General features: G+C 59.1%; 1 protein-coding gene across 1 annotated transcript; it reads left to right on the forward strand.

Annotated features, from left to right (window-relative positions):
- The first annotated feature begins 1,077 nt into the window (after nucleotides 1–1,077).
- On the forward strand, nucleotides 1,078–21,890 carry OTUD5 (OTU deubiquitinase 5). The gene is made up of 9 exons (XM_064736977.1): nucleotides 1,078–1,734; nucleotides 5,599–5,692; nucleotides 6,380–6,405; nucleotides 7,904–8,111; nucleotides 11,407–11,555; nucleotides 14,933–15,118; nucleotides 16,996–17,197; nucleotides 19,399–19,512; nucleotides 21,286–21,890. The coding sequence occupies exons 1-9, from the start codon at nucleotides 1,168–1,170 to the stop codon at nucleotides 21,402–21,404; spliced, it is 1,665 nt and encodes a 554-aa protein (XP_064593047.1). The 5' UTR covers nucleotides 1,078–1,167; the 3' UTR covers nucleotides 21,405–21,890.
- Nucleotides 21,891–22,651: the final 761 nt, after the last annotated feature.

Below are 22,651 nucleotides of genomic sequence, written 5' to 3' on the forward strand. Positions count from 1 at the left end.
GGGTCTCAGCCTCGTTTTGGGGGTCCCCCTCTCCTTTTTGGGGGTCAACTTCTCGATTTTGGGGGGTCTCAGCCGCATTTTTGGGGGTGTGCCATTTTTGGGGGATGTTCCTCGTTCCTGGGGGGCAGGGATGGATTTTAATAAAGGAGCTGGAAATGGAGCTCAGGTCTGTTTTTTGGGGGGGGATTTGGGGGTCCTGAGGGGTCTTAGGGAAGTCCTGTGAGTTTTGGGGGGTCATGGTGGATTATAGGGGGGGGGTCCTGACAGGTTTTGGAGGGGTCCTGGGCGATTTTGGGGGATCCTTTTGGGTTTTTGGGAGGTCCTGGGTGGTGCTGGGGAGTCGTGGAGGGGTTTGTGGGGTTCTGGAGGGTTTTGGGAGGGTCCAGAGAAGTTTGGGGGCATCCTGGTGGGTTTTGGAGGGTCCTGAGAGGATCTGGGGGAGTCCTGAGGGGTTTTGGGGGGTCCTGAGGGGTTTTTGGAAGATCGGAGCACGCGGGAGGGCGGGAAGGGGCGGGGGTTTACGGAAGATTGACAGGTGGTGGGTGGGGTGACGACGGGGCGGTGCTCCTATCCTCGGCTCCGCCCCTGCCGCCCCGAGCCAATAGGAAATTAGGTCGCTTGCTGCAGCCAATAAGAAGGCGATGCGGGCGGGGTTAAGACGCGCACCAATCAGCGCTCGGCGTTTCCTCGCTGCTCCCTCCTACTAATGATTGACGTGCCACCACCCAATCAACGCTCACGTTTACGCCGAACCTCTCCTTCCCCCTCCGCTTAACCGACACCTCCCCCAGCCAATCATCGCTCCTTTCCCTCCCCCAAACCCAACCAATCACCTCCCTCCCTCCCCGCCTCACCCAATCCCCGCTCTCCCCCTCCATCACCATGGCAACACCCATCCCGCCTCCCCCTCACCGAGGCGCAGAGACGAAAGGCGGGACTTCCTCCGCTCTCTCAGCCAATCACAGCTCTCCCCTTCCTCCGCCAGCCAATGGCGCGGCGCGGCGCGGGCGAGGCGGAAGCGCGCGCGGGGTCGGAGGTCGCGGCTGTTGATGTTGACACGGCCCCGGCGGCCGCAGCGCCCGCGGCCCCTCAGCGCCGGGGGCGCCCCCGAGCCCCGCGGCGCCCCCCGAGCCCCGCGGCGCGCCCGCGCCCCATGCGCGCCCCGCCATGACCATCCTCCCCAAGAAAAAGCCGGTCCCGGCTCCCGACGGTGATGGCGATTCCGGCCCTGACGCGGGGCCCGAGCGCGGAGCGGACGCGGGGCCCGAGCGAGGCCCCGGAGGCGTCGGCGAACCCGGCGGGCCCGGCGTGGGGGGGCCGCGGCCTCGCGCCTCTCCGCCGCCGCCGCTGCGGGGCTGGGCCGGGCTGCCCGGTGCCGCCGGTTCTCCTCCTCCCGCCGGGCCCGGCTCCGGTAGCGGCGGGCCCGGTTCCGCCGACGGCCCCGCGGCGCTGCTGGGGCTGGAGGCGGCGGCGCTGGGGCTGCCCGAGCCCCGCGGGCCCGGCTGCGGCGGCGGAGCCGGGGGAGGCCCCGGGCACAGCAAGCGGCGGCGGCGAGGAGGGGCCGGGCCCAGCGCGGGCCCCGCGGGCTCCGGCCCCGGCGGGATCGGGCTCGGGATGGGGCTGGGACCCCCCGGCTGCGGCAGCCCCGGGCCCGACGAGGCGGGAGGCGGCTACAACAGCGAGGATGAGTACGAGGCGGGAAGGGTGGAGATGGACCCGGCCACCGCCGAGCAGGTGCGGGGACAAACGGGGGGACACCGGGGGGACATCAGGGGGACACTGGGGAGGACCTGGGGTACAGTGAGAGGGGATCAGGGGACACCGGGGGGGACAATGAGGGGATATCAGGGGACACCGGGGACGGCGTGGGGACACCGGGGGGACAGCGAGGAACACCAAGGGGGCACCGGGGACACTGGGGATGACTTGGGGGACAGTGAGAGGGCACCAGGGGACACTGAGGGACAGCGAGGGGATATCAGGGGACACTGGGGGGCATCCGGAGAGGACCTGGGGGGACAGCGAGGGGACATTCGGGGCCATCTGGGGACACCGAAGGGCACCAAGGGACACCGGGGGGGGACAGCGGGGACACTGGAGAGGACCTGGGGGCACCGGGGGACACTGGGGGGAAACCAAGGGGACATCAGGGGACACCAGGGACGGTGTGGGAACACCAGGGGGACATCAGAGAGCGCTGGGAGACACTGGGGGGACATCAGGGGACACTTGGGGGACAAAATGAGCACTTGGGGGGACAGGGAGGGACACCAGGGGCATCTGGGGACACTGAGGGGCACCGAGGGACACCGTGGGGACACTGGGGAGGATCTGGGGACCAATGAGAGGGGACCGGGGGACACTGAGGGACAGCGGGGGAAATTGGGGGACACCAGGGGGACAGCGAGGGGCATCCAGGGACCCTGGAGAGGAGCTGGGGGACATCTGGGGACACTGAGGGACAGCGAGGGGACATCAGGGGACACTGGGGGGACAAGATGAGCACTTGGGGGGACAGCGAGTGACACCAGGGGACTTTGGGGACACTGGAGAGACCCTGGGGAAGCAGCCAGGGGGGACCAGGGGACACTGAGGGACAGCGAGGGACACTGGGGGGAACCAAGGGGACGTCAGGGGACACTGGGGGGCCCTGGGGACACTGAGGGGGACATAGGGACAGTGAGAGGGGACCAGGGGACACTGGGGGGAACCAAGGGGACATCAGGGGACACTGGGGGGACACCAGGGACAGTGTGGGGACAGTGAGGGGACATTGGGGGGCACCACGGGGACACTGGAGGGACATCAGGGTGACAGCAGGGGACACTGAGGGACAGAGGGGGACAGCGAGGGATTCTGGGGGAAACCAGGGGGACATCGGGGACACCGGGGACAGTGTGGGGACAATGGGGACACCGTGGGGGCATTTGAGGACACCAGGAATTATTGGGGGAGACCAGGGGGACATCAGGGGACACTGTGGGGGACAAAATGAGCACCTGGGGGCATCTGGGGACACTGAGGGGCCCTGGGGACACTGAGGGGGACATAGGGACAGTGAGAGGGGACCAGGGGACACTGGGGGGAACCAAGGGGACATCAGGGGATTTTGGGGGGACACCAGGGACAGTGTGGGGACAGTGAGGGGACATTGGGGGACACCGGGGGGGGCATCTGGGGACACTGAGGGGCATTGGGGGGCACCACGGGGGACACTGGAGGGACATCAGGGTGACAGCAGGGGACACTGAGGGACAGAGGGGGACAGCGAGGGACTCTGGGGGGAAACCAGGGGGACATCAGGGGACACTGGGGGACAAAATGAGCACTGGGGGCATCTGGGGACACTGAGGGGCCCTGGGGACACTGAGGGGGACATAGGGACAGTGAGAGGGGACCAGGGGACACTGGGGGGAACCAAGGGGACATCAGGGGACACTGGGGGGACACCGGGGACAGTGTGGGGACAATGGGGGACACCAGGGGGGCACCACGGGGGACACTGGAGGGACATCAGGGTGACAGCAGGGGACACTGAGGGACAGAGGGGGACAGCGAGGGACTCTGGGGGAAACCAGGGGGACACCAGGGACAGTGTGGGGGTATCTGGGGACGCCGGGAATTATTGGGGGAGGCCAGGGGGACATCAGGGGACACTGGGGGACAAAATGAGCACCTGGGGGGGACAGTGAGGGGCACTGAGGGCATCTGGGGACACTGAGGGACAGCAAGGGGACACTGTGGGGGACAAAATGAGCACCTGGGGGCATCTGGGGACACTGAGGGGACCAGGGGACACTGAGGGACAGTGGGGAGGCACTGAGGGGACATTGGGGGGACAGCAAGGGACGTTGGGGGACACTGGGGGACATTGAAGGGAAACCACAGGGACATTGGGGGTACAGCAAGGGACATCAGGTGGCACCTGGGGACATTGGGGGACACAGGAGACGTCAGGGGGACAGTGGGGGGACAGCAGGGGACACTTGGGGACATTGGGGGGCCACGAGGGACCTGCCAGGGTTCGCTGTCCCCGCGTTGTCGCGCTGTTAGGACCCCTCCAAAACCCACCAGGACCCTCAAAACCCCCCTCAGGACCCCCCAAAAATCCCTCAGGACCCCTCAATACCCCTCTGATTCCCCCCCCCCCCACAGCTGGGTACTGCCCTCGCTGTTTTCCAATTGTGTGTCCCCACTGGACCTCTGTCCCCCAATTCTGACACCCCCCCCCCACCACACCTTTCCCTGTGGCTGGACCCCTCCACATTCCCAAAGGTGTCCCACTTGTGACACCCAGAACCTCTGTCCCCCTTTTCTGGGACCCCAGGACCCCCAAACCCCTCTCAGGACCCCACCCCAAACCACCAGGACCCCAAAACCCTCAGGACCCCCCAATACCCCCAGGACCCCCAAACCCTCAGGACCCCCCCCATTTCCCCCTTGTGACCCCCCCATACCCCTGGTACCCATCCTCAGCCCCCACCACAATCCGAACCCCCTCCAAACCTGACCCCCAAGAACCCCCAGGACCCTCAAACCCCCCCAGGACCCCCAAAACCCCTCAGGACCCCAAACCCCCCTGTTTCCCATACCCCTAGACCCAACCCTTTAGTGCCCCTGGTGTCCACTCCCACCCATCCTCTGAGGGACCCCTCCAGACCCCAAGGCGACCCCCCATTGACCCCCCCCATCCCCTGATGACCCCCAACCCGTCAAAGGACCCCCCCAGCCCCAAAGGACCCCCCTGAACCCCCCTTTTTCTCCTCTTTCCCCCCTTTGTGACCCCAACCCCTCATCCCCTGTGGGTTTTTCATCTCCCAGCCCCCCCGTGCCCCCTCCCAATGACCCCAGGGACCCCTCAGGACCCCCCAAATGCCCCGAGGAACCCCAGGACCCCACAAAGGACCCCCAGCCCAAAAAAAACCCTAAAACCCTTTTTTTCTCCCTTTTGTGATCCCAACCCCTCATCCCCTGTGGGTTTTTCATCTCCCAACCCCCCCATGCCCCCTCCCAATGACCCCAGGGCCCCCCCAGGACCCCCCCAAGTCCCCAAAGACTCCCCACCTCAAAGGACTCCCCCCAGCCCCAAAAATCCCCCCCTGAACGCCCCTTTTTCTCTGTTTTCCCCCCTTTGTCACCCCAACCCCTCATCCCCTGTGATTCCCTCAGCTCTCCCCAATCTCATACCCCCCCAAATGCCCCCCAATAACCCCAGGACCCCCAATCAAAGGACCCCCCAGGACCCCCCCATTTTTCTCCCCTTTGTGACCTCCACTCCTCATCCTCTGTGGCTCCCTCAGCTCCCCCCATCTCATATCCCCCCAATGACCCAAGGACCCCCGAGGGACCCCCCAAGACCCCCAAAGGATCCCCCAAGGACCCCCAGGACTCCCCCATTTTTGTCCTCTTCGCTCTCACTTTGATCACCCCAAACCCTCATTCCCCTGTGGTCCCATAACTCCCCCAATCTCAAATCACCCCAAATCTCAAAATCACCCCCAAGACCCAGAACCCCAAGACTCCCCAAGGACCCCCCAAAGACCCCCAGGACCCCCCCAAAGACCCCCGTGCCCCCCCCGAGCCCGGCTGTGTCTCCAGCAGGAGCACCGGTTCGAGAAGGCTCTGCGGGAGAAGAAAGGCTTCATCATCAAACGCATGAAGGAGGACGGGGCCTGCCTGTTCCGGGCCGTGGGTGAGCCCCAAAAACACCCCAAAAATTCCCCAAAAATCCCCCAAAAAATTTCCCAAAAACACCCGAAAAATCTCCCAAAATCACCCCCAAAAAAACCTAAAATCACCCCAAAAACCTCCCAAAATCACCCCAAAAATTAACCGAAAATCACCCCAAAATTATCTCCAAAATAACCACAAAAAAACCACAAAATCACACCAAAAAATCTCCCAAATCACCCCAAAATAACACACCCAAAACCACACCTAAAATTCTCCAAAATCACCCCAAAATTATTCCAAAATCACCCCAAAAAACCCACAAAATCCACCCAAAAAATCCCCAAAATCCCCCCAAAAAAAAACACCCAAAACTCCCAAAATCACCCCAAAAATCACCCAAAATCCCCCAAAAAAATTCACTCCAAAAATCCCCAAAATCATCACCCCCCAAAAAAACCAAAAATGCCCAAAAATCCCCCAAAATCCCCAAAATCCCCCAAAAATACCCCAACCCCCCAACCTTCAAAATACCCCAAAAAACCCCTAAATCACCCCAAAAACAACCCCAAATCCCCAAATCTAAATCACCCCCAACACCCCAAAAATCCCCCAAATCACCCCCAAAATCCTCAATCACTCAAACCCCCCAAGATCGGCCATGCACCCTTAATACCCCCAATACACCCCCTGTGTGTCCCCCCCGCAGCTGATCAGGTGTACGGAGACCGAATGGTGGGGGAAATGCATGGACTCGTAGGGACGAGGACTGGGTGGGGGGAGGATTGGGGGACGAGGACTGGAGGGGACTGATGGACTGAGGCCCTGGTGACTGGGACTGTGTGGGGGTGGGAGGACTGATGATGGAGGGATGGACGGATGGGGGACTGGACGGATGGGGGATGGGGACTGAGACCGTTGGACTGAGACACGGGGTGGACTGGATGGGGATTGGGGGACTGGGAGGGGAACTGGAAGCATGGAGGGACTGGGAGGGAGATGACTGGGATGGGCACTGGGGACTGGAGACTGGGATGCACTGGGAGATGGGAGATTGGGGAGGGACTGGGAGGGTGCTCAGAACCCTGGGGGGGACCTGGCCACTGTTCCCTCCCTTGTCCCCCAGTGTCCCCAAGGCTCCCCCAGTGTGTCCCCAGTGTCCCCGTGGTTCTGTGTCCTTTCCTGCCACTGTCCCCACCTGTCCCCAATGTGTCCCCAGCGTGTCACCTGTCCCCAGGTGAAGACCGTGATGAGTTCTCAATCGATGTCCCCAGCTCTCCCAATGTCCCTGGTGCTGTGTCCGTCCCCAGCCTGTCCCTGTGCCCCTTGACTGTCCCCTGTGTCCCCAACCTGTCCCCAGCCTGTCCCCCGTGTCCCTGACGTGTCCCCTGTGTCCCCAGATACAGAACACCGATTATTTGTCCAGCTTGGTGTCCCCAGTGTGTCCCCAATGGTGCTGTGGCTGCCCCCAGTGTGTCCCCAGGGCTCTCCCATTCCTGTCCCCAGCCTGTCCCTGATGTGTCCCCTGTGTCCCCAACCTGTCCCCAACCTGTCCCCAGTGTCCCTGACGTGTCCCCTGTGTCCCCAGATGAAGAACGCCGATTGTTTCTCCAACTCAGTGTCCCCAGGGCTCTCCCAGCCTGTCCCCAGTGGTGCTGTGCCTGTCCCCAGCCTGTCCCCAACCTGTCCCCTGTGTCCCCAGCCTGTCCCCAGCCTGTCCCCTGTGTCCCCAACCTGTCCCTGTGTCCCCAATAGACCCATTATTTCCCCAATTGTCCGGTCACGATTTCCCCGTATCACCCAACGCTAGTACCCCAGCCTGGTCCCTGAGTTCAGCCTGCCCCAGTCTGTCCAACCGGCCCTGGAGTCCCCATACTGTCACTGGTCCAGACTGGAGAATGCGAGCACTGGGCAACTGGTGCCCATGGAGGGTCCCCGGGTCTAGGGTCCCTCAGCCTGTACCCAGTGCTGGCCGTGTGTCCCAGCCTGTCCCCAGGCCTGTCCCCTGTGTCCCTGGATGGTCCTGTGGTCACCGAGGCGCTGTCCCTGAACGGTCCCTGTGTGCCCAGATGAAGACTGTGCGAAGTCCCAGACTGGTGTCCCTGGTCAATGTCGCAGGGGTCCCTCAGCCTGTCCCAGGGTGCTGTATCTAGTCCCCTGCCCCAAGGCACTGTCCCTGGTGCCCACCTGTCCCACTGATCCCCTGGTGCCCCTGTTGGATCTTGTGTCCCAGTGCCGTGTCCCAGCCTGTGACCCATTCCCAACCTGTCCCCTGTGTCCCCAGATGAAGAACGCCGATTATTTCTCCAATTACGTCACGGAGGATTTCACCACCTACATCAACCGCAAGCGCAAGAGCACCTGCCACGGGAACCACATCGAGATGCAGGCCATGGCCGAGATGTACAACCGGCCCGTCGAGGTCTACCAGTACGGCACTGGTGAGACTGGGATGGACTGGGAGCACTGGGATGGACTGGGAGCACTGGGGAGGGGTCCCCTGGGTGCTGGGGAGGGGTCCCTGAGGGGCCATGGGAACCACAGGCCATGGCCGAGATGTACAACCGGCCCATCGAGGTCTACCAGTACGGCACTGGTGAGACTGGGATGGACTGGGAGCACTGGGGAGGGGTCCCTGAGGAGCCATGAGGGACCCAGAGCGATGGGGAGCTGTGGGGAAGGGTCCCTGAGGAACCTCTGGGCACTGGGATCAATGGGGAGGGGTCCCTGAGGAACTGGGAGCACTGGGGAGGGGTCCCATGGGCGCTGGGGTTATTGGGGAGGGGTCCCTGAGGAACTGGGATCAATGGGGAGGGGTCCAAGGTGCCATTCTGGAGGTCCCAGTTGGATTTTTGGGTGTCCCAGCTGGATTTTTGGGTGTCCCAGGTGCTGTTTTGGGGTCCCAGGTGGATTTTTTGAGGATCCCATCCAAATTTTCGGGGATCCCATCTGATTTTTTTTTTTTTTTTTTTTTTGATCCCATCTGGATTTTTGTGGTCCTATCTGGTTTTTTTTTTTTGAGGTTCCCATCTGGATTTTTTGGGGATCCCATCTGGTTTTTTTTGGAATCCCATCTGGAATTTTTGGGATCCCATCTGGAATTTTGGGGATCCCGTCTGTTCTTTTTTGGGATCCCATCTGGAATTTTGGGGATCCCATCTGTTCTTTTTTGGGATCCCATCTGGAATTTTGGGGATCCCACCCGTATTTGTGAAATCCCATCTGTACTTTTTTGGATCCTATCTAGATTTCAGGGGGTCGCAGGCAGTTTTTTAGGATCCCAGCCGTTGTTTCCAGGATTTCACCTGGATTTTTGGGGTGCCATTTGTATTTGGGGTCCCATGTGTATTTTGAGATCCCATCTGTATTTTTGGGGTGCTCTGTGTTATTTTGGGGTCCCATTTGGGTTTTCTGGGTGCCACGTGTATTTTGGGGTCCCGTCTGTTTTTGCGAGATCCCATCTGGATTTTTGGGGATCCTATGTGGCTTTTTTGGGGATCCCAGTCAATTTTTTAGGATTCCAGGTATTTTCTCAATGATTTAATCTGTATTTTTGGGGTGCTGTGTGTTATTTTGGGGTCCCATCTGGATTTTTTGGGTGCCACATGTGTTTTGGGGTCCCGTCTGTTTTTGCGAGATCCCATCTGGATTTTTCGGATCCCATCTGGATTTTTGGGGATCCTATGTGGCTTTTTGGGGGATCCCAGTCAGTTTTTTATGCTCCCAGCTATTTTCTCAGTGATTTAATCTGTATTTTTGGGGTGCTGTGTGTTATTTTGGGGTCCCATTTGGGTTTTTTGGGTGCCACGTCTGTTTTGGGGTCCCGTCTGTTTTTGCGAGATCCCATCTGGATTTTTCGGATCCCATCTGGATTTTTCGGATCCTGTCTGGATTTCCGGGGCTCCCAGTCAGTTTTTTAGGATTCCAGCTATTTTCCCAATGATTTAACCTGTATTTTTGGGGTGCTGTGTGTTATTTTGGGGTCCCATCTGGATTTTCTGGGTGCCACGTGTATTTTGGGGTCCCGTCTGTTTTTGCGAGATCCCATCTGGATTTTTCGGATCCCATCTGGATTTTTGGGGATCCTATGTGGCTTTTTGGGGATCCCAGGCAGTTTTTTAGGCTCCCAGCTATTTTTTCAAGGCTCTCATCTGTATTTTTGGGGTGCTGTGTGTTATTTTGGGGTCCCATCTGGATTTTTTGGGTGCCACGTGTATTTTGGGGTCCCGTCTATTTTTGCGAGATCCCATCTGGATTTTTGGGGATCCTATGTGGGTTTTTTAGGCTCCCAGCTATTTTCTCAATGATTTAATCTGTATTTTTGGGGTGCTGTGTGTTATTTTGGGGTCCCATTTGGGTTTCCTGGGTGCCACGTGTATTTTGAGGTCCCGTCTGTATTTTGAGGTCCCGTCTGTTTTTGTGAGATCCCATCTGGATTTTTCGGATCCCATCTGGATTTTTGGGGATCCTATCTGGATTTCTGGGGCTCCCAGGCAGTTTTTTAGGATCCCAGGTATTTTTTTCAAGGCTCTCATCTGTATTTTTGGGGTGCTGTGTGTTATTTTGGGGTCCCATTTGGGTTTTTTGGGTGCCGCGTGTATTTTGGTGTCCCGTCTGTTTTTGCGAGATCCCATCTGGATTTTTCGGATCCCATCTGGATTTTTCGGATCCTGTCTGGATTTCCGGGGCTCCCAGTCAGTTTTTTAGGATTCCAGCTATTTTCCCAATGATTTAACCTGTATTTTTGGGGTGCTGTGTGTTATTTTGGGGTCCCATCTGGATTTCCTGGGTGCCACATGTGTTTTGGGGTCCCGTCTGTTTTTGTGAGATCCCATCTGGATTTTTGGGGATCCCATGTAGCTTTTTGGGGATCCCAGTCAGTTTTTTAGGATCCCAGGTGTTTTTTCAAGGCTCTCATCTGTATTTTTGGGGTGCTGTGTGTTATTTTGGGGTCCCATCTGGATTTTCTGGGTGCCACGTGTATTTTGGGGTCCCGTCTGTTTTGCGAGATCCCATCTGGATTTTTTGGATCCTATCTGGATTTCCGGGGCTCCAGTCAATTTTTTAGGCTCCAGCTATTTTTCCATGATTTTAATCTGTATTTTTGGGGTGCTGTTTGTGTTATTTTGGGGTCCCATCTGGATTTTCTGGGTGCCACGTGTATTTTGAGGTCCCGTCTGTTTTTGCGAGATCCCATCTGGATTTTTGGGGATCCTATCTGGATTTTTCGGATCCCATCTAGATTTTTCGGATCCCATCTGGATTTTTTGGGATCCTATGTGGCTTTTTGGGGATCCCAGGCAGTTTTTTAGGCTCCCAGCTATTTTCTCAATGATTTAATCTGTATTTTTGGGGTGCTGTGTGTTATTTTTGGGGTCCCATCCGGATTTTCTGGGTGCCACGTGTGTTTTGGGGTCCTGCCTGTTTTTGCGAGATCCCATCTGGATTTTTGGGGATCCTATGTGGCTTTTTGGGGATCCCAGTCAGTTTTTTAGGCTCCCAGCTATTTTCTCAATGATTTAATCTGTATTTTTGGGGTGCTGTGTGTTATTTTGGGGTCCCATTTGGGTTTTTTGGGTGCCACGTGTATTTTGAGGTCCCGTCTGTTTTTGCGAGATCCCATCTGGATTTTTGGGGATCCTATGTGGCTTTTTGGGTTTTTTAGGCTTCCAGGTATTTTCTCAATGATTTAATCTGTATTTTTGGGGTGCTGTGTGTTCTTTTTGGGGTGCCCAGAGCCCATCAACACGTTCCACGGCATCCAGCACAACGAGGACGAGCCCATCCGGGTCAGCTACCACCGCAACATCCACTACAACTCCGTGGTGAACCCCAACAAGGCGACCATCGGCGTGGGGCTGGGGCTGCCCTCCTTCAAACCGGGGGTACGGCACAGGGGGACCCCGAAATTGGGGTCTGGGGGCTTGATTTGGGGGGTGGTGTATCTTCCTGTGCCCCTTTCTGTGGGGCTGGGGCTGCCCTCCTTCAAACCGGGGGTAAATGGGGTGGGGACCCCAAAATTGGGGTCTGGGGTGTCTGATTTAGGGGGTGGGACCCCAAGATTGGGGTCTGGGGACCCTCCCTGAGCCCCCCATTCCATCCCCGAGCCCCCTTTCTGTGGGGCTGGGGCTGCCCTCAATGAAACCGGGGGTAAATGGGGGGGACCCCGAAATTGGGGTCTGGGGACCCTCCCTGAGCCCCCTTTCTGTGGGGCTGGGGCTGCCCTCAATCAAACCGGGGGTACGGGACAGGGGGGACCCCGAAATTGGGGTCTGGGGACCCTCCCTGAGCCCCCCATTCCATCCCTGAGCCCCCTTTCTGTGGGGCTGGGGCTGCCCTCAATCAAACCGGGGGTACAGGACAGGGGGGACCCCGAAATTGGGGTCTGGGGACCCTCCCTGAGCCCCCTTTCTGTGGGGCTGCCATCAATCAAACTGGGGGTAAATGGAGGGACCCCAAAATTGGGGTCTGGGGGCTTGATTTGGGGGGGGTGGGACCCTCCCTGAGCCCCCTTTCTGTGGGGCTGGGGCTGCCCTCCTTCAAACCAGGGGTACGGCACAGGGGGACCCCGAAATTGGGGTCTGGGGGATTGATTTGGGGGGGTGTGACCCTCCCTGAGCCCCCTTTCTGTGGGGCTGGGGCTGCCCTCCTTCAAACCGGGGTACGTGGGTGGGGACCCCAATTTGGTGTCTGGGGTGTCTGATTTAGGGGTGGGACCCCAAATTGGGGTCTGGGGTGTCTGATTTAGGGGGTGGGACCCCAAGATTGGGGTCTGGGACCCTCCTGAGCCCCCATTCCATCCTGAGCCCCCTTTCTGTGGGGCTGGGGCTGCCATCAATCAAACCAGGGGTACGTGGGGTGGGGACCCCGAAATTGGGGTCTGGGGGCTTGATTTGGGGGGGGTGTGACCCTCCCTGAGCCCCCTTTCTGTGGGGCTGGGGCTGCCCTCAATCAAACCGGGGGTACAGGACAGGGGGGACCCCCAATTTGGGGTCTGGGGTGTCTGATTTAGGGGGTGGGACCCCAAAATTGGGGTCTGGGGACCCTCCCTGAGCCCCCTTTCTGTGGGGCTGGGGCTGCCCTCAATCAAACTGGGGGTACAGATGGGGGGACCCCCAATTTGGGGTCTGGGGTGTCTGATTTAGGGGTGGACCCAAGATGGGTCTGGGACCTCCTGAGCCCCCTTTCATGGGGCTGGGGCTGCCCTCAATCAAAACCGGGGGTACGTGGGTGGGGACCCGAAATTGGGGTCTGGGGCTTGATTTGGGGGATAGGACCCAATTTGAGGTCTGGGGACTTTGATTTGGGGGGTGGATCCCAAGTTTGGGGAGTGGGGACTGGACTTAGAGGTGGACCCTCGAGTTTGGGTGGCATCCTGAGTTTGGGGTCTGGGAATCTTGATTTGGGGGCTGGGGAGTCTGATTTGGGAGTAGGACCGAGTTTGGGGGTGGGACCCCAAGATTGGGGTCTGGGGACCCTCCCTGAGCCCCCCATTCCATCCCTGAGCCCCCTTTCTGTGGGGCTGGGGCTGACCTCAATCAAACCAGGGGTACGTGGGGTGGGGACCCCGAAATTGGGGTCTGGGGGCTTGATTTGGGGGTGTGACCTCCCTGAGCCCCCTTTCTGTGGGGCTGGGGCTGCCCTCCTTCAAACCAGGGGTACGCAATGGGTGGAACCCCGAAATCGGGGTCTGGGGTATCTGATTTAGGGGGTGGGACCCCAAGATTGGGGTCTGGGGACCCTCCCTGAGCCCCCTTTCTGTGGGGCTGGGGCTGCCCTCAATCAAACCAGGGGTAATGGGGGACCCGAAATTTGGGTCTGGGGACCCTCCTGAGTCCCCTTTCTGTGGGGCTGGGGCTGCCCTCAATCAAAGCGGGGTACGTGGGGTGGGGACCCCGAAATTGGGGTCTGGGGACCCTCCCTGAGCCCCCTTTCCATCCCTGAGCCCCTTTCTGTGGGCTGGGCTGCCCTCCTTCAAACCAGGGGTAAATGGGGGGGGGACCCTGAAATTGGGGTCTGGGGGCCTTGATTTGGGGGGTGGGACCCCTGCATGTCCCACGGTGTCTCCTGTGTGTTCCTGGTGTCCCCAATGTCCCCTCAGGTTCCTCATGTCCCCAAATGTCCCCAATGTCCCCTCACATCCCAGTGTCCCCAGTGTCCCCAGTAGCACCAATGTCCCCAATGCCCCTCATGTCCCACAGTGTCCCTTTGCGTCCCCAGTGTCCCCTCATGTCCCGGTGTCCCCAATATCCCCGGTGTCCCAGTGTCCCCTCATGTCCTGGTGTCCCCAATGCTCCCAGTATCCCCGGTGTCCCCCATGTCCCACTGTCCTTATGTCCCCAGTGTCCCCAATGTCACCCAGTGTCCTTTTGTGTCCCCAGTGTCCCCTCATGTCCCAGTATCCCCAATGTCCCCAGTATCTCCAATGTCCCCTCACGTCCCAGTGTCCTCAGTGTCCCCTCACATCCCTGGTGTCCCCAGTATCCCCAGTCCCCAAGGTCCCCTGGTTCCCCAGTATCCCAATGTCCCCACATCCCATGTCCCCAGTATCCCCAATGTCCCCAATGTCCCCTGGTGTCCCCAATGTCCCCAGTATCCCCAATGTCCCCAATGTTCCCTGGTGTCCCCAGTATCCCCAATGTCCCCAAGGTCCCTTCATGTCCCGGTGTCCCCAATGTCCCCAGTATCCTCAATGTCCCTTGGTGTCCCCAATGTCCCCAGTGTCCTCAATGTCCCTTGGTGTCCCCAATGTCCCCAGTATCCTTGGTGTCCCCAGTATCCCCAATGTTCCCTGGTGTCCCCAATGTCCCAGTGTCCCCAGTGTCCCCAGTATCCCCAAGGTCCCCTGGTGTCCCCAATGTCCCCAGTATCCCCAAGGTCCCCTGGTGTCCCCAGTGTCCCCTGTTCTGTCCCCATACGTCCCAGTTCCTCAATGTCCCCGTCATCCCTCCCCTCCAGTCCCTGGTCCCAATGTCCCCAGTATCCCTAATGTCCCCAATGTCCCCAGTATCCCCATTCCATGTCCCCAGTCCGTTCTCCAATGTCCCCTCATTCCCATGTGTCCCCAGTGTCTCCATGGTCCCCTGGTCCCAATGTCCCCAGTATCCCTAAGTCCCTGGTGTCCCCAGTATCCCCATGTCCCCAATGTTCCCTGGTGTCCCCAGTATCCCCAATGTCCCCAGTATCCCCAAGGTCCCCTGGTGTCCCCAGTATCCCCGCTGTCCCCGCTGTCCCCGCTGTCCCTGACGTGCCCTGTCCGCAGCTGGCGGAGCAGTCCCTCATGAAGAGCGCCATCAAGACGTCGGAGGAGTCGTGGATCGAGCAGCAGATGCTGGAGGACAAGAAGCGCGCCACCGACTGGGAGGCCACCAACGAGGCCATCGAGGAGCAGGTGGCCCGCGAGTCCTACCTGCAGTGGCTGCGCGACCAGGAGAAGCAGGCGCGGCAGGTGGGGACGGCGCCGCGGTGTCACTGTCACCGTCACTGTCACCGGTGTCACCGTCACTGTCACCGTCACTGTCACGTGTCACCGTCCTGGTCACTGTGTGTGTACCCATCCGTGTCACCATCTGTGTCCTGTGGCCTCGTCACCGTCCTATCACCCGTCACTGTCACCGTCCGTGTCACTGGTCCTGTTTACACCTGTCACCGTCCCTGTCACCATCCGTGTCCCTGTGAGCCCCTCGTGTCACCATCACTGTCACCGTCCCTGTCACCGTCCGTGTCCCTGTGAGCCCCTCATGTCACCATCCGTGTCACCATCCCTGTCACCGTCCCTGTCACCGTCTGTGTCCCTGTGAGCCCCTCGTGTCACCGTCACTGTCACCTTCCGTGTCACCAGTGTCACCATCCGTGTCACTGTCCATGTCACCATCATCCCTGTCACCATCCCTGTCACCTTCCGTGTCACCAGTGTCACCGTCCCTGTCACCATCCGTGTCCCTGTGAGCCTTTCGTGTCACCATCCCTGTCACCATCCCTGTCACCATCCCTGTCACGTCACTGTCACTGTCTGTGTCCCTGTGAGCCCCTCATGTCACCATCCGTGTCACCGTCCCTGTCACTGTCCATGTCACCATCCCTGTCGCCATCGGTGTCACCATCCCTGTCACCATCCGTGTCACTGTGTCCCTAGTGTCATCACCAGTGTCACCATCCCTGTCACCATCCGTGTCCCTGTGAGCCCCTTGTGTCACCATCCGTGTCACCATCCCTGTCCCCACCCCATCACCATCCGTGTCCCCACCATCCCCTGGTGTCACCATCCCTGTCACCGTCTGTGTCACCGCCTGTGTCCCTTTGAGCCCCTGGTGTCACCACCCGTGTCCCTGCCATCCCCTCGTGTCTGTCATCACCTGTGTCCCTGCCATCTGCTGGTGTCACCATCTGTGTCACCATCCGTGTCACCACCAGTGTCACCATCCGTGTCCCCGGGAGTTCCTGGTGCCACCACTGGTGTCCCTGTCATCCCCTGGTGTCACCACCAGTGTCACCACCAGTATCACCATCCATGTCACCATCCGTGTCTCTGGGAGCCCCTGGTGCCACCACCAGTGTCACCATCCGTGTCCCCGGGAGTTCCTGGTGTCACCACTGGTGTCCCTGTCATCCCCTGGTGTCACCATCACTGTCACCATCACTGTCCCCACGAGCCCCTGGTGTCCCCACAGCCACACCATGGCCATGGCCAGCGGCCTGGAGGAGTGGAGTGACCACTGAGCCCTGTGGTCACTCTGTGGTCACTGTGGTCACTCTGTGGTCACTCAGTGGTCACTCTGTGTCCCCACAGCCGCGCAAGGCCAGTGCCACGTGCAGCTCGGCCACAGCAGCTGCAGCCAGCGGCCTGGAGGAGTGGAGTGACCACTGACCCTTGTGGTCACTCAGTGGTCACTCTGTGGTCACTCAGTGGTCACTCTGTGCTCACTGTGGTCACTCTGGTCACTCAATGGTCACTCTCACTGTCCCCACAGCCGCGCAAGGCCAGCGCCACGTGCAGCTCGGCCACAGCAGCGGCAGCCAGCGGCCTGGAGGAGTGGAGCGGGCGCTGAGCCTGTGGTCACTCTGTGGTCACTGTGGTCACTCTGTGCTCACTGTGGTCACTCAGTGCTCACTCTGGTCACTCAATGGTCACTCAATGGTCACTCAGTGGTCACTCTGTGTCCCCACAGCCGCGCAAGGCCAGCGCCACGTGCAGCTCGGCCACGGCAGCGGCCGCCAGCGGCCTGGAGGAGTGGAGTGACCACTGACCCTTGTGGTCACTCTTTGCTCACTGTGGTCACTCAGTGGTCACTGTGGTCACTCAATGGTCACTCTGTGTCCCCACAGCCGCGCAAGGCCAGCGCCACGTGCAGCTCGGCCACGGCAGCGGCCGCCAGCGGCCTGGAGGAGTGGAGCGGGCGCTCCCCCCGGCCCCGCAGCGCCGCCCCCTCCCCCGAGCACCCCGGGCTGCACCCCGAGACCCCCGGCCCCAAACCGCCCTCGCCCGGAGCGCCCCCTGCTGGAAAACCGCCCTCGCCCTGCGCACCAGGTGCGGGACACTGGGGGGGAAACTGGGGGCAAACTGGGGGGACTGGGGGAACTGGGGGCAAACTGGGGAGACTGGGAGGACTGAGGGCACTGGGGGGCAAACTGGGGAGACTGGGAGTGCAAACTGGGGACACTGGGGGCAAACTGGGGAGGCTGGGGACAAACTGGGGAGACTGAGGGCAAACTGGGGGCACTGAGGGGACTGGGGGCAAACTGGGGAGACTGGGGGCAAACTGGGGGGCAAACTGGGGGCAAACTGGGGGCAAACTGGGGGCACTGGGAGGACTGGGAGTACAAACTGGGGAGACTGGGGGCAAACTGGGGGCACTGAGGGGACTGAGGGCAAACTGGGGGGACTGGAGGCAAACTGGGGGTGCTGGGGGGCAAACTGGGGAGACTGGGAGCACTGAGGGGACTGGAGGGCAATCTGGGGAGACTGGGGGGATTGGGGGGGCAAACTGGGGGCAAATCGGGGAGACTGGGGGCAAACTGGGGGACTGGGAGCACTGAGGGGACTGGGGACAGACTGGGGGGGCAAACTGGGGGCACTGGGGGGCAAACTGGGGGGACTGGGAGTACAAATTGGGGAGACTGGGGGCAAACTGGGGGGCAAACTGGGGGGACCGGGAGCACTGAGGGGACTGGGAGGACTGGGGGCAAACTGGAGGGACTGGGGGGGCAAACTGGGGGGACTGGGGGGGCAAACTGGGGGGACTGAGGGAACTGGGGGCAAACTGGGGAGACTGGGAGTGCAAACTGGGGGCACTGAGGGGACTGGGGGCAAACTGGGGAGACTGGGGGATTGGGGGGGCAAACTGGGGGAATTGGGGGGGCAAACTGGGGGGACTGGGAGTACAAACTGGGGAGACTGGGGGGACTGGGGGCAAACTGGGGAGACTGGGGGGGCAAACTGGGGGGACTGGGGGCAAACTGGGGAGACTGAGGGGACTGGGGGCACTGGGAGTACAAACTGGGGGGCAAACTGGGGAGACTGGGGGCACTGAGGGGACTGGGGGCAAACTGGAGGGACTGGGAGGACAAACTGGGAGGCAAACTGGGGGGACTAACTGGGAGGCAAACTGGGGGGACTGGGGGCAAACTGGGGGGACTGGGAGCAGTGGGGGGGACTGGGAGCACTGGGGGGCAAACTGGGGGGGCACTGGGAACACAAACTGGGGGCACTGGGAGCACTAGGGAACAAACTGGTGGGATTGGGGGACAAACTGGGGGCATGGGGGGGACTGGGAGCACAAACTGGGAGCACTGGGAGCCCAAACTGGGAGCACTGGGAGCACAAACTGGGAGCACTGGGGGCACAAACTGGGAGTTACTGGGGGATTTGGGGGTGCTGGGGGCATTAACTGGGTGTTAGTGGGGCACTGGGATCCCCCAAACTGGGACTGGGGAATTGGGATGGATTTGGGGTCTGGGGGGGAAGGGTCCCTGATCCCAATTTGGGGTTTTTGGGGGGTCTTTAACCCCAATTTCCCCTCAGGGACCAGCAGCCAGCTGAGGGCGGGGGGCTGGGATTTGGGGGGGGTCTCTGACCCCAGTTTGGGGATTTTTGGGGGGTCTTTAACCCCAATTTCCCCTCAGGGACCAGCAGCCAGCTGGGGGCGGGTTTGGGGGGATTTTTGGGGGATTTTTGGGGGTCTTTAACCCCAATTTCCCCTCAGGGACCAGCAGCCAGCTGGGGGCGGGGGGATTTGAGGTTTTTTTGGTTTTTTTGGGGGATTTTTGGTGGGTCTTTAACCCCAATTTCCCCTCAGGGACCAACAGCCAGCTGGGGGCAGGAGGATTTGGGATTTTTTGGTTTTTGGGGGGTCTTTAACCCCAATTTCCCCTCAGGGACCAGCAGCCAGCTGAGAGCCGGGGGGATTTGGGTTTTTTTTTTGTTTTTTGGAGTTTTTGGGGGGTCTTTAACCCCAAATTTCCCATCAGGGACCAGCAGCCAGCTGAGGGCCGGGGGGATTTGGGATTTTTTTGTTTTTTGGAGTTTTTGGGGGGTCTTTAACCCCAATTTCCCCTCAGGGACCAGCAGCCAGCTGGGGGCGGGTTTGGGCGGTTTTTTGGGGATTTTTGGGGGGTCTTTAACCCCAATTTCCCCTCAGGGACCAGCAGCCAGCTGAGGGCCGGGGGGATTTGGGATTTTTTGGTTTTTTGGGGATTTTTGGGGGGTCTTTAACCCCAATTTCCCCTCAGGGACCAGCAGCCAGCTGGGGGCGGGGGGCGGCCGGGCCACGCCCCCGCTGGTGTCGCTGTACCCCGCCCTCGAGTGCCGCGCCATCATGCAGCAAATGTCCCCGACCGCCTTCGGTGAGCCAAAAAAACCGGGAATTTGGGGAAATTTGGGGCATTTGGGGGAAATTCGGGGAAATTTGGGGGGGTTTAGGGTCGTTTCGGGGGGATTTTGGGGTGTTCTGGGAGGGTTAACAGCGGTTCTGGAGGGATTTCAGGTGTTTTTTTGAGGGTTATTTTGCAGGTTTTTGGGGAATTTAGCGTTTTGGGGGGATTTTAGGAGGTTTAAGGGTTGTTGTTTGGGGGATTGAGGGGTTTTGGGGGTGTTTTAGAGGATTCTGGGTTATTTGGGGTGTTTATGGGGATTTTGGGGGAATTTGGGGGTGTTTTGGGGGATTTAGGGGCGTTTTATGGTTGCTTTTTGGGGGTTTAGAGTCATTTTGGGGTGATTTAGGGTTATTTTGGGGAACTTAGCATACTTCTGGAGTGTTAGGATGCAAGGAATTTTTTATTCTTGGGGTAATTTAATGAGAATTTTGGGTATCCAGCAGTTGGGAAAACCCCATGGAGGGAGTGGATTTATCCCTTTATTTTCCAATTTTTGAGCCCAAATTCACCCTGATTTCAACACCTGGGCTGCACCCAGACCTTCCAAACTTTCTCCCCCCAAACCCCCACCCCAAATTGAAATTTTGGGGCATATTGGGGGTTTAGAGTAATTTTGGGAGTGATTTAGGGTCGTTTTGGGGGACTTAGCATCATTTTGGAGGCTTGGCATGCAGTTTAGGGGAGGAATTTTTATTCCTGGGTTCATTTAATGAGAATTTTGGGTGTCCAACAGCTGGGAAAACCTCATGGAGGGAATGGATTTATCTCTTTATTTTCCAATTTTTGAGCCCAAATTCACCCCGATTTCAACACCTGGGCTGCACCCAGACCTTCCAAACTTTGTCCCCCAAACCCCCAACCATCTCCCCACCCCAAATTGAAATTTTGGGGGTGATTTAGGGTTATTTTGGGGATACTTTTGGAGTGTTGGGATGCAATTTAGGCAAGGAATTTTTATTCGTTGGGTAATTTAATGAAAATTTTGAGTGTCCAACAGTTGGGAAAACCCATGGAGGGAGTGGATTTATCCCTTTATTTTCCAATTTTTGAGCCCAAATTCACCCCGATTTCAACACCTGGGCTGCACCCAGACCTTCCAAACTTTCTCCCCCCAACCCCCACCCCAAATTGAAATTTTGGGGGTTTAGGGTCATTTTGGGGGTGATTTAGGGTCATTTTGGGGGACTTAGCATCATTTTGGAGGCTTGGCATGCAGTTTAGGGGAGGAGTTTTTATTGCTGGGTTCATTTCATGAAAATTTAGAGTTAAGTTGGAATTTTGAAAATTTGAGCAGTTGGGATTTTTGGTATAAACCCCATGGAGGGAGTGGATTTATCCCTTTATTTTCCAATTTTTGAGCCCAAATTCACCCTGATTTCAACACCTGGGCTGCACCCAGACCTTCCAAACTTTCTCCCCCAAACCCCCACCCCAAATTGAAATTTTGGGGGTTTAGGGTCATTTTGGGGGTGATTTAGTGTCGTTTTGGGGGATTTAGCATCATTTTGGAGGCTTGTCATGCAATTTAGGCAAGGAATTTTTATTCCTGGGCTCATTTAATGAAAATTTTGAGTATCCAACAGTTGGGAAAACCCCATGGAGGGGTGGATTTATCCCTTTATTTTCCAATTTTTGGGCCCAAATTCACCCTGATTTCAACACCTGGGCTGCACCCAGACCTTCCAAACTTTCTCCCCCCAAACCCCCACCCCAAATTGAAATTTTTTGGGGGTTCCCCCCCAGGCCTGAACGACTGGGAGGACGACGAGATCCTGGCGTCGGTGCTGGCGGTGTCGCAGCAGGAGTACCTGGAGACCATGAAAACCTCGCGCCACAGAGACCCCGCCGCCGACAAGAGTTGATATTGAACCCCCGGACTGCGACCCCCCCCCCCAAAAAAAAAAAAAACCCCAAAATCTCCCAACTCCCTCCCCAGAGAGACCCTCCGGATCCCCCCTCCCCACACACACACCCAAAAAAAACAACCAAAAAAAACAACAAAAAAAAAACCAACAAAAAAAAAAAACCACGGCTGAACCCCCCCGACCCCCTCCCCCGACCCCAAATCCCACAGCGCCCCCCCCCCCCAAAACAAAACCCCCCCAAGGGACTCTGGGTGTGGGGCTGAGTTTGGGGGTGACACAAAACCCCCCACCCCGGCAAAAACATGGAAAATGGGGGAGGGGGACACAGCGCTGGACGCCGCGGATGAACCTCGGCTGATTGATTTTGGGAGGGGGGAGAAGATGATGATGATGAAGATGAAGATGGAGAAGGAGAAGACCCCCTCCTCAAAATGACTGGGGGAATGGTGGGGGAGGGGGCTGGTATTTTTTTTTAGGGTCTCCTCTATGTTCCCCTCCCCCCCCACCCCAAACCACCACCGTGGGATTTTTGCTGTTTGGGGGATGGGAAAGGGGGGGAGGGGAAAAAATGGGGGGGGGGGAAGGGGTCTTCACTCTGCCCCTCCCCCCTCTCCCGAGTATCAGCACCTGGGGGGGGAGGGGGGGAAGGGGGTCCGGGGGTGCTGCCCCCCCCCACACGCCCCCGCACCCCGGTATTAAACTGATGCCCAGCAGCCCCCTGGCCCCGTCTTTTCGTGGGGGGCTCGGCGCCCTCCCCCACCCCCCCAGACAGCCTCTTGGGGGTCCCCAAGCCCTTCGGGAGGCCCTGGGAAAGGAAGGGGAGGTGGAGATTTGCGTTTTTTGGGGGGTCCCGCCGCGATTTTGGAGGCCCCGGGCCTGGTTTTGGGCACTTCCGTGTTTACCCCGCGGTTGCCATGGTGATGCGTCGCGCTCGGATGACGCGCGCGGTAGCGGCAGCCAATCAGCGGTGAGGGCGGGAGTGAAAGGCGGTGTCACTTGGGACAGCACCGCTGCTTGACCCAAGCGATCACTGGGGGGTTTGGGGGCTGTCGGGGCTCTGCGGGTGCTGTCGCGATACAGAAAATATCGTGACAGCCGTGGCGGGGGGTTGGGTCTCGTTATATTGCGACAAAGCGGCGCGGGATCTCCAGGTGGCGTCGCGCTAGGCCGCGTTTCCATGGCGACAGCGGGGCGTGGTTAGGGGCGTGGTCAGCACCTCATGGCGGCTTCTCATTGGTCGGTGG

Source organism: Zonotrichia leucophrys, unplaced genomic scaffold (genome assembly GCF_028769735.1).
Source record: "Zonotrichia leucophrys gambelii isolate GWCS_2022_RI unplaced genomic scaffold, RI_Zleu_2.0 Scaffold_34_1600103, whole genome shotgun sequence".
Lineage (NCBI taxonomy): Eukaryota > Metazoa > Chordata > Aves > Passeriformes > Passerellidae > Zonotrichia > Zonotrichia leucophrys.